Here is a 12042-nt window from a genome sequence, read left to right as displayed (position 1 = left end):
GGGCGACGGAAACTAAAGTGGTTCAACATCGAAGTCGATACTCATTGCCGCCCGATGAAAGCGTTGGACAGAATTGCAATGAACAGGCAGTACACAGTCGGGTATAAAAGGAGCGCTAGACACCAGAAGTTAACTGTTTATCGACTCTACACTCTACACCTATTCACAGAGAAGATCAGTCTTGAAATATTACCAGTAATGTTAATTTTTAGCATTTGATGTGAGTTTTGTCCAATGGAGTGAAACTCCTCATTGCTCAATGCCACTCTGCTTACCGTCTGCCGACTCTCTTTCAGATGTTCTGCCCTGAAGGTCACTACAACACACTTTCCAGACTCCTCCTTAGATCTCCCGAATCAAGTCTGAAAATCATGCTCCACGATCCTCTAGGTATAGCTTTAGATTTTCTCTCTGTCTCTTTTGTATCAGACCAGTTACTTTCCCTGTCTCTTTTGTATCAGACCAGTTACTTTCTTTGTCTCTTTTGTATCAGACCAGTTACTTTCTCTGTCTCTTTTGTATCAGACCAGTTACTTTCTCTGGCTCTTTTGTATCAGACCAGTTACTTTCTCCACACTGATTGAGACCAGTTTCCCTCTCTCTCTGCACTTTCCGTGATGAACATTTATCAAATGCAACTACAGTATTCATTTTGGGTTTTTGGCCAACCCAGTGTCTTTGTGGTCTTTGCCATTAGGCAGGATTCAGGAGTACATCACAAGCTACTCTATGCTTCTCAAATGAAAAAGCTCTGTTTCCTGCCCTGGGAAAGTCACAAATGGAATTCAAATGTTCCCCAGGGTATATCTCTCAACTTTGTTTAGCAGAATGATAATCAGAATAAAACCATCTTACACCTACATATAAGACGTCTTGATTGAGAGATCACAGAAGGGATACACGATCTCAAGCCTTGAATCCCAAGACTTACAAAACTTGGTCCTGCCCTTTTCCCCAACTATGCCCCACCGGCCTTCCTGAAATTCATTTTGTTATTTCAGTCCCATAATATTGGTAAATATGCGTTGATTGGGAGCAGCATGTCAGCTTGGTGGAATAGTCCGTATGACGATCTCCCTGACTGTGATCTTGGTCGAGTGTACCGGAGACATTCGATTCGGCCTTCCTATTATGATGGTGCTCATTATAGCCAAATGGACTGGTGATTTCTTCAATCAGGTAAGTTGTCTAGAGTTTTTATAATCCTCTCGAGTTTGGGAACAAATTCAAACCAGCTAACCCATGTTCTTGTACTGTAGTGTAAACCGTAGTAATTTTGTTAAACAACAAAGTGTGGGTTCATATTTATTTTCCAAAAGGGACAGAAAAAACATAATATCTTCATTATCAACTGACCTGTCTGTAAATCTAGCCTTTTGTCAGTTCTGTCATTATTTGTCTAGGAAGTTTGATTTTTTTTCAAATTTATCCACGTTATCATTTCAGGGTCTTTATGATATGCATATTCAGCTGTTGGGTATTCCAATATTGCCATGGGACCCACCAGAGCTGTCTTCAAACATTACTTCTGAGTAAGTATCCAACCACAACCAGTCTTATTCGGACAAGGACAACCTGTCCTAGACTTCTGTTCAACAGGCAGGCGTAGCTTTCCAGAGTGAATTTAAAGTGAGACTATAATTGGCATGAGCCAGGTAGGACAGATTAAGTTAGTAGAGGTGGCTGATAGGGGTCTCTCCTCAGTCAGAGTACGTCAAACTATTCATCTTTGTATGAGGAATATGATTTTGCTGAGAACAACAACTTCAGTTCCTTATTATGCATACTAACCACCTTAGACTGCCAATTTGACCGCCGAGCTCCTGCCTATAGTCCCCCTTTAATGTTCATTCCTGACCTCAATCGTCTCTTTCAGAAAAATCATGAGTATGCCCGTGGTAGCATTCCAGGAGACGGAGTTGGTGGGGAATATCCTTGATACACTGTTGGAGGTCACACATAATGGTTTCCCAGTTGTACAGGTCATACAGTCAGATATAGTAAGTGGTCCAGTTTTGCCAGGTTAAAAACAATAAAACATTTAAAACCTGAAAGAATTATCGAAAAGGATGCAATGATTACCATTCTAGAGTGATACCTATGACCAGAATATTGCAACAACAGACGTTCAGCAGCCCCCAAGGGGTTAATTGCAACAAGAGACGTTCAGTCGTCTCCAAGGGGTTAACTGTGTTTATATCCCATCTTTCTTCTGATTTCTGAATTTTTCAATTTCAGAGTGATGAAAGTTACGGGAAGTTGTAAGGTTTTATTCTGCACTCACAGCTGACCTTCCTGCTCAAGAAAAGAGCGTTCACTAATCACGAGGGTGAATGCTTCCTCAAGAAGGAGTTGAAGCCACAGAACTTCAGGGACGATTATCCCAGACATACAAAACTTAGCGTAAGTTGAATTACTGTTGTCCATGCAAGTGCCGAGAGACACGGCCAAGTGAGACTGCTCTTCTGCACAGACTTTCAGGCTGGCCTGCCATGTTTTGTTGCTTCAGGGTTTGACCACACCTATGCCAACTGAAGCTGGCCATCAGGTACAAACAACCACTCTTAGATGCACAACAGAAGGATAAAATGGTCATGAAAATCTAAAATCAGAAAGCTGACAAACTTTGTTGGTAGTGATGCATGGGGTTTGGCTCAACAAGGAAAAACAGCCGCAAGAGAGAGAGAGGAGGTATAGGAAATCTCCAAGTCTTCAGCTTGATGATCTCGTTTCTATTCCGCTCTTTCAGGATATCACTATAAAAGAGGAGGAACGTGACTACACAATTGATTTGACACCTACATGAATCCTGTGCCTTACACAGCCAGAGAGGTAATGACTGATCATTTCTCATACCTGAAGGTAGCCTACAGGCAAATGTAGTCAATTCCAATGCAATTCCCTCTTTGTCCAACTGAGAGGTCGGATGGTGGATTCTGTAAGCAATTAATTTTTAGCCGTGCATATGATAATGAAATAATTGACTCCTATAAAAATCTTCTTGTTCCAGAACGTTTCGCTACCAAGAATAATCAAGTTGTTCCGAGGTCTTGGCCTCCGCCATCTTGTGGTTGTGGATGAAGACAATGAAGTCGTCAGAATCGTCAGTCGGAAAGACTTGGCACGTTATCGGCAGATCACGCGCCGTCTTGGACAAGAAGTTGACAAATTAGATATCATCGACTCCTAGCTTCTTCACGAAAACAGGGATTTTAGTTGTCTGGTGGTCATTTCCTAAAGGCTGCCATGGATCATTGGGGAAGCAGTGTGCAGTGCTTAGTTCATAGTCTCATACATAGGGGGCAGTATCAGAATCTCAAAGATTCTCTGCACCTGAACGAGTGTCCGTACCAGGGCAGGTTAAGAATCTAACATAGGGAGTAAATGTGTAACTTGAAGTTACATGTAGACCACATACACATCGGATGTGTACTTAACACATAAGATAAGTACTGATGAATTGTATAGAAGTAGGGTGTATATTGTCTACAGATACACATTTACAAAATATTGTTTACAGTTAAAAAGGTGTATTCCTGTTTCGCCTATTCCTGTTCCGCCTATTCCTGTTTCGCCTATTCCTGTTTCGCCTAATTCCTGTTTCGCCTAATTCCTGTTTCGCCTATTCCTGTTTCGCCTAATTCCTGTTTCGCCTATTCCTGTTTCGCCTATTCAAATGTATTGCTAACCTCCCCACAGACGTAGGAATATGAACCGTCCCTGACTGACCGACCAAACCCGAGGAGAGCCACATATGTACGCATTGACGAACGCATGTTACGCCTCAAAGAACAATACGTCAATGGAGAGAGGGACATAATGAGTTACGTTGATGCCATCAGTTACCTTGTCTGACATAATATCATGATATGTATTTTCCACCTTGTTTGTGCTGTGTATGTGCTGTACCTACATGTATATTATGACATGGGTTTTACAGCTGATTTTGATCAAATAATTATGAGAATGTACAGTATTATGTATTTTTATCAATAACTCATGAATTCAGTTTTCATAAAATAAACGACTGCTTTACTCTACTTAATCTATTAGTTTTTACTGTGTGTCAGTATGGTCCTATGGTCCTATGGTCAAATAAGTCCCGGACTGTTCCCGCTTTCAAGGTGACTCTTTCAAAACGGTCATGACATGGTTTGTTAACAAAGTTGATGGCATTTGATTAGTCAAATTGTCATCACATCGTTAACATCATCCAATTGTCCCCTCACATTTTCCCCATAAAATGGACATGCATCCCTAAGGTTCCCCGTGGGAGAGTCGATTTATTGTAGGGGTACTGGAAAGTAGGCGAAACAGGAATAGGCCAAACAGGAAATAGGCCAAACAGGAAATAGGCCAAACAGGAAATAGGCGAAAAAGGAATAGGCGGAACAGGAATAGGCGGAACAGGAATAGGCGAATCAGGAATAGGCGAAACAGGAATTTTATAGGCGAAACAGGAATAGGCGAAACAGGCATAAACCGTTAAAAACTGTATGTATTTCATTTGGTGCATGTGGTAGTGGTTGGTATGCAACGTATTACGCTATCAAGGAGTATTGTTGTCAAATGGAATACTGATTGATGTATAGTCAAAATAATAATAAAATGGATGCAATACTGGTCAAAAGATGAAATTTCTTGTTTATTTCAAAAAGATAAGTCTTCATGTCCATGTAGATCTAACTCTTCTGATCCTACATTCTCTGGTGACGAACGTATCAGTCTGAGTGTTCTGCGATGGCAAATGGTGTTATTAGCTTCAAGGAATTTTACCCCTGGCGTCCAGTCATCGTTTCGATGCTGAAACCCTCAAGGGTGAGCTCAAATGTAGCAAAATCCCAAGCCGTTGGGGAGGCTTTGACAGAATTTTAGCAGCAGCAGAGCCAAAGGAAAGTCGGCTGTCTGGCGCATCACCAGCAAACATGGAACAGGGAGACACCGCAAGCCATCTATTGATATGCAGCCTTGGCCTATTTATAAGCCTGTTTGCTTGTGCAGTCTTTTCTTGTTCAGTTTTAGCAGCTTGTGACCCAATAATGAAACTTTGTTAGTTTACTGAATGCTCCCATTGGTTGCACCAGGGATAAGCTACGTGTATTGAGACGGCTGAAATCATGTTCATAACAGTCTATGGATACGCAGCAAATGGACCAATGTATGCCAGAAGCCCTTTCCCCCTTTCCCCTTTCTAGGATTGTGAAACGGGTCTGTCTATGGACTACGGATCATCATCTTTGGGTCACTACTACACATTTTGAGAACACCAATCCATGAAGCAAGTTCCTCTGTCCTTGAATTGCATGAACGTAATTAAAAAGAAGACGTCTGCTTATCTTGAACACAACGAACAGAAAGAAATGATTTCATCATATAAATTGTTTATTATAAAACGTGATATAGAGATATTGGCATAACAAAATAAGGAATGTACATTTTGTCAAACAAAAACAGCATCTTACAAGACCAGTGCTTTTGAACAACCAGGTACGGATTTCTACAATTCAAATCTATATCAAGTCCGACTTTGATATTTTATCATTTAAATTTAAAGCTAACCTAAACCCTACAAGCATTTCAAATTTGATTCATCCCACTTACTAGAAAGGTAGATCATGACACAATAAAGATATTGCTTTTGAAGCTACTCCCTCCAGGCAGTTTTTTCGTTCATGTTACACAGCCAGGCAGAAATGCATGTGAAAACTTTTCAAAAAGTCTGTTGTTCAATGTTTGTGGACACTACACCACTTACAAAATCTAAATCTGAATCTGAATAAACCCATTGGGCAAATTCCAACAGGACATGTGACCTTTGAAGTATTTCACTTAATGTTGTATCCCCATTCTTAAACCACAGGTTTTTTTAGAATGTAACAAGCACATGTGCATGAACAAGCACCTGTGCAGCTTCTAGTGTTACGAAGAGTGCATATCTTGGTCTTCCCCTTGTTGATAACAAACGGCCCTTTTTGCTAGTGAAACAATAGAATCATTACCGTATCTAAACATTTCCCCACAGTACTGCCCAGAACAGCAACCAACACGGGAACACGGCAAACACCATTAAACTAAACAACCAGTTGCCGAACAAATGTCCATCGATGACTGTCCAGAACACACCGTGTTGAAAACTGAGCCAAGCCTCGGTGAATAGGTTTCCATCTGGTCGTAAAGCTGCCGCCGCCACAGGGTTCAAGGTCAGAGCTGTTTGGATTAAGTTGGCGAGGAATATCAGCACAACGGGTGATGACAGAAGGAGGAACAGCCCTTGGAGGACAAGGAGGATCCTTTAATAAAGAAGGAGATAATTTTTAAAAACATGTTCCGAATAATATTTTTAAAGTGCCTTTGCATCCTACCTCCTGCCAGCCAGTTTGCTAGGACAATGTATTGTCTGGCCCTTAACCGGTATATTGATTTAATTGATCACTGTGCAAAGGGTTTGCATGGGCAATGTAAGAAGAGGCTGCCATTGCCAGGCAAGAGGTATTTGTTGACAAGCAATCAGACAACTTTATTATTGGCGGTTTCCCTAATTTCCAGTCGCACGAGCTGCAACACCATTCCCCAGCCTTGGCAGATATTTGGTAGCTCGAAATCTGTCATCATGGTACATGTAGCTCGAAATCTGTTGACCTACCAAGTTTTGATTAACTTACCTGCTTTGGCAAGGCCTGACAATAATGGCAGCGGGAATAATTGTGACGGCCAGGAAGAACGCCAGCGATATGTTCATGACTGACACCGAGAAGAGTATTACGCCGAGAAAGAGCAGCGCTACAGACTTTAACAACCTCCATCCTATCAGGGGTGCCATGCCATTCTTATTAGCTCTCCTAGAATGCAGAAGACAAACAGTTGAAGAAATAATCGTGGATGCCGACTTTGTGGCAACCATTTGTTTGATATGCAAAAATCTGTCTTGAATGATCAGATCATGGGTGGTTTTGAAGGAGGAGAATTGGAACATGGAGCAGGATGTACTTACTGCTGGGCCCTGCAAGTTTCACGGCATGTATACATAGTGATGACAAACGCAAGCTACAATGTGATTTGCTCAAGATCAAACTGAAACGTCTGCCTCAACAGATTTTCTTTAACTGAGATATTGCTCTTTCCTTACCTTCTCAACAATAAAGGAAACATCATGGCAGATGCCTGCAGGGCTGTCACACTCAATGCGAGTCCCTCATCCGGAGCCAATTGTAGCTTCTTCGATGCCCAGACCGCAAAGTTAGGACCAAAATAGGCAACCAGTCCGAATAGTTGGCTCATAAGGACAGTGGGAATGAGGTTGAAGAGAGTTGGGGACTCCTGAAATAAAAAATATAACATATTTTAAAACAGAAAGTCTGCCCCATTAAAAATAACACTCAAATAAAACTGGTGTGTGCATCATTACAGGTGGCCCTTGCCGTCATCAATGCTGACCAATTCATACAATATCATCAGTCAGACATTTCTGACACGATGTAAGAAACCTGGGAAAAGGTTCTTTCAAAATGTGTCAAAACCTAATACCACTGGGCAGGGCCTAATCTGTTGATACCAATGGTTTAAAGAAGCGATTTAATCTGACAATTTCTGAGCAAATTTTTCTACCCACCTTGTTGTCCTCAGCGACCTCAGATTTCTTCTCCTTCTTGCCCTTCTTGTCTCCATCACCATTCTCTTTGCCTTGCTTGTCTTCGATGTCACCACTCGAGAGCCACATAGCGAATGCCTGGTCACGTTAAGGTTTGCAACAAGGAGGGTGATTTCAACACTAACAGTACATGCACAAGAAGACAGCCAGCATGATTTCCAACTATTAACATGTAGGTCGTGTTCACTTCAGTACAAAAGGATACCTCAATGACAACTGTAGCACCTAGAACTCCAAAACCTGGCATGTAGTTGCCAATGGAGACGTAACGATGCGAAGCTGGCAGGAGATAGAAGAAGAACGACTGATGGAATCGTTCCAACAAGTTGTTCAAACTGCGGAATATACCCTCAATAACCCTGAAAGCAGGAAGACAGTGTCAGATGAGGTTTATGGCCATCGAGTTTCTGACTTCAGACAACAGCACACAAGGCGTTATGCAGTAGTCTTGGATCCTGACCCTACTCTTACTGTTGTGGTACTAAAGCCAGATGCTAAAAGACCAGGCCTTTTTCGCTGTTGTCATTGACCTAGTTTGTTGACTTCCTGGTATTAAAACTGACCTCCTTATTAGCCTTGAAATGATACACAAATCATAGTACCCCCTTGCAGATCGGATAAACCACTACGCCAATCTACTCACTTGCCCATGTTAGCAAATCCAATTCCTCCCCGCCTTCGATCATTTTTGATCCCACTCAAGGTCAAGGCCTCTATTCTGTATCTATGGAACAAGCCATGGTTACCGGATGGAGCACAATGGGCCTGGTTCCACATCATCAGCGTGTAGGTCTTCAGTGAATGGAAGTAGCCATTGGTGGAGACTGGGTTCCTGTGGTCACCCTGAAGCAGACGATAGACCAATGTATATTTCGGGTCTCATTCACGGAAAATGTGCCGAACATGTTAGTTCTATATGAGCTTGCCGTCTGAACAGAAATTCAGTTATATAAAGACATCTACAATGAAATCCTACAGACTCATCAGATTTCATGCCATTTAGGGCCATTACTATTTGTCAGCATCATTTTTTCTGGACAACTATAAACTTGTCAAGCAGAAATATTAGAAGCTATAACCTAAACCGCTCTCAAAGTTTGAAAAATGCCAAGTTGCTCATTGGTCCGTCAGAATCGACTAGGTACTTGTATTAGCCCTCACTTGTAACAGAGCTGTGAAAGGCTTCCAGACATCATGCCAAGTCCTCCTCTAGAGAAAGGGATCAAATGGTCCATGACTCACCCGATTGTGTAGCGTGTGAGGCACACCATGTTTCTCACAAAGATAGATAGCTAAGTTGACCAGATCCAGGTTTGGGAGTTGCCCGTTCAGACCATGAATACGAAAGTCGAAATTCCTGATGTTTGGTGTCTGAATCTCGAGATTGATGGCTGCTTGGATGGATCCACTGTGACCTTTGAACTCTCCAGGGAAGATGTCTAGAAAAGGAAAGTTGATTTATAATTATGGTTTTATTTTAGCTCTCGGTATAGTACATGGTATTTATTTGATATAATTTTATTAAAAAAAGACCTGCCCAAGTCTTAAGAAAATCAGCAACTAGTAGTTGTAATTGATGTATGGATTCAACAAGCAAATTGAAGATGGCTGCAATGCCAGTCATTTTGAACACTATCATCATCATCATTGTGACATTGTCAACAACAACAACGACCACAACAACAACGACAACCACAAACTTGACTGAAGGGGAGACAATTGGTTGGATAATGGACATGTAAGACAACGCATCACTGTTTTCCTTACATTCATTCTCAGTATTGTGATATCCATCCAACCAAGCCTGCATTCCAATCTGCTCATGGTCAGTCACCAGGAAAATGATGTCCTTAGCCCAGTATGTGTGCCCTATGAAAAGAAATGACAGTGTTTAGTCGAAAAAGCTGGTTGCTGTGATGGTTTTGATTACTCCGATAAAAATATTGTCATGTAGACAACAAAGTCTCACAATTCACTTGGCTATTAGAAGCAGCGCATGTGAGTCACATTGACTTGAATCTGAAAATTTCAATTTCCAAAGTCTATAAAATTCATAAAACTTTCTTTGGTATCTCTGACTTTCATGCAATGGGTCGCTGAAATCTGAGATAAACAGTCAAAAAGAATATATGTAAAACAACTCACTTCTGAAATATTTTGCCAAGGCATACATGAGGGCCACTCCAGCAAAATTAGGGGGAAGAGCACTTTCTGGTCTTCTGTACGGGGCAGATAACACTACGGCTTCTGTGCTGGCAGCCTTTGGGGCTCGGAGAATTCCATAGACATTATAGCCTTCTGTCATCTGTGAATATAGAACAAGAGACATTTCACAAATTTCATAAACAAACACAAGTACAAAGTAATAACTGCATTGATGATAAACAAATTACAGTGAGAATGAATATTTCAGTTGGGAAAAATATCATTGAAATGTTTCAACAATACTTTTTCACCCTAGAATTTCAAGGACTCATCATGAAATCTTTACATGGTTGGTTCAGAGTTGCACAGCAGTACGAAATATCAAAGGTTTCACCTCTGCCACAGCCACGCTCTTACCTGTGCCCCATAAATCCCATATGGGAATTTAAAGTGGTATGTCTGAGTGTAGGTGTCCAATCCTATTTCCCGGAACTTTGATTTCAGCCACTTGTGCGGGATTTCGCTAGAAACACGAGAACAGAAAAGTTACTCTATTGAAGTAGTTATCTGACTTGTTTGTACGTCATGTGTGACTTTCCCCATTCAAAATGAACTTTACCTTTTTATATGTCACTACAGTCCATGAATGCGACATGATAGAGAACTTTTCCAATTGTGTCTCATAGAGAAAGAATGATATTGTCCAAGTTACCAGATGGACAAAGGATATTTTAGAAAATGAACAAATGAGCACACAATATGGATGTTTTTCTTGCGATCACACATTTTCCCAGAACTCTACCAGGCACAATGTAGGACTTTGTCCAGGGCAGGCTGCTCAGCAAGTAAGATGGCCTGCTCGGAATACAGAAGACCAAGGTAAGATTCATGGTCAGTTTGGGAAGTAATCCTCCAGGGTGACTACAGCAACATGGAAATTACTTAACAGATGTCTCAAAAACACCAAAATGCTTTCATTATCAAATGGAATGCTTTAAACTGTTGAGTATTTGTTGATTACCTGTCAGTTTTCTTGACCTCCTCCATGAACTGATCATAGTAGGTCTTAGCATCTGCAGGGAGATTGAAGTTATCATCAACCAGACCTGAAGAATGATTCACAAGTTTAATAGTATTCATTGATAAAACAAGAAATTTCCCTTCAATTGTACATCTAAAACCTCAGGAAGTTTTCGGTCCAAACTATCGAACATAGAGTCAAACTTTGCCACATTTAAGGGGTTTCAAAGTGCTATAAATATCTAAGGAAATGTTCATCTTTTAAAAAAGCCAACTATAACAGCTCACATAATTACCTTGTAGCAAAGCATTTTCCGAGAAATATGTCCTATTGTTGAAAGGAAAATATGCCATCGCCAAGAAGCCAGCAATTCCTCCAAAATAACACAGGAAGGTCAAGATCCGGTGAGATTTAAGGACCACTCTGACGATACGGGCCCTACTTGAGGTTCCTGTCAAAAAGCCCATGATTTCCGACGATCAACTCTTCTTTAACAGCTGAAATACCAAAAGGATTAAGGCCATTGTCACCACCCTGGGCATCATTAGATGGTACGGTTTGTGTATAACTGACAAGACCTCTGACGCATACCTCCTTCAAAGAAAACACTGTGATGCGCACCTGATTATGCATGATTTGTAGCTGAGCGCAACACACACTACACAGACAGTTACAGTGTTTTCTTTGAAGGAGATAAGCGATAGAGCCTCGTATATAGAGCTAGAGGACATTGTCAGTTTTAGAGTTTATGCGCAAAACGTACCATCAGTATTGTCATATCAGTCAAACATAGATATCCAGGACCAAAGTTCTGAAGTATCGTATAACCTGTACCACAACCACGTTCAGGATGATGGCTTGAACCAAACCATATAAATAGACCATGCATGCACAGTCCGATAAACTGAAATCATAGAGATAATTGTGTGAAAAATATATCTAAACTCGGACAACGGGCGTTTTGAACGACTAGTTGCAGCAAAACTGTGCGTCACAGAATACTGCAAATCACAGTATCGTTACAAAACACTGCAGTTAAGATTTTGCATTTGTCAATTTACCAAATTTGATTTGGAAACAAGATTTATTCGCTTACAAATTTGTGTTCTTCGAAAAATTTGGCTACCCGGCACCGGAAGTTTATCTTGCTGCGCAAATACTATGCGCAGATGACGATTACAAAACTAGATTACCCCATACCTGAAAATCTCCTATCCGCGTTTCGTAA

General features: G+C 41.1%; 2 protein-coding genes across 2 annotated transcripts; one reads left to right on the top strand and one right to left on the bottom strand.

Moving 5' to 3' along the window:
* The first annotated feature begins 299 nt into the window (after window positions 1–299).
* Window positions 300–3826, top strand: LOC135496299 (H(+)/Cl(-) exchange transporter 7-like). Its single transcript, XM_064785555.1, has 7 exons — window positions 300–390; window positions 1002–1179; window positions 1447–1532; window positions 1877–2000; window positions 2239–2403; window positions 2750–2832; window positions 3011–3826. The coding sequence occupies exons 2-5, from the start codon at window positions 1066–1068 to the stop codon at window positions 2263–2265; spliced, it is 351 nt and encodes a 116-aa protein (XP_064641625.1). The 5' UTR covers window positions 300–390; window positions 1002–1065; the 3' UTR covers window positions 2266–2403; window positions 2750–2832; window positions 3011–3826.
* A 1566-nt stretch (window positions 3827–5392) lies between these two features.
* On the bottom strand, window positions 5393–11998 carry LOC135495633 (glycosylphosphatidylinositol anchor attachment 1 protein-like). The gene is made up of 13 exons (XM_064784447.1): window positions 11911–11998; window positions 11110–11311; window positions 10815–10899; window positions 10211–10316; window positions 9794–9953; window positions 9416–9517; window positions 8891–9087; window positions 8292–8491; window positions 7854–8007; window positions 7610–7726; window positions 7127–7317; window positions 6663–6839; window positions 5393–6290 (listed from the first exon to the last, which is right to left on the bottom strand). Exons 2-13 carry the CDS (start codon window positions 11279–11281, stop codon window positions 6005–6007), a joined length of 1947 nt encoding a protein of 648 aa, XP_064640517.1. The 5' UTR covers window positions 11282–11311; window positions 11911–11998; the 3' UTR covers window positions 5393–6004.
* Between the last annotated feature and the right edge of the window lie 44 nt (window positions 11999–12042).

This window comes from Lineus longissimus, chromosome 11 (genome assembly GCF_910592395.1).
Source record: "Lineus longissimus chromosome 11, tnLinLong1.2, whole genome shotgun sequence".
NCBI classification, from domain to species: Eukaryota; Metazoa; Nemertea; class Pilidiophora; order Heteronemertea; family Lineidae; genus Lineus; species Lineus longissimus.
This window is presented reverse-complemented; position numbering and strand designations above follow the sequence as displayed.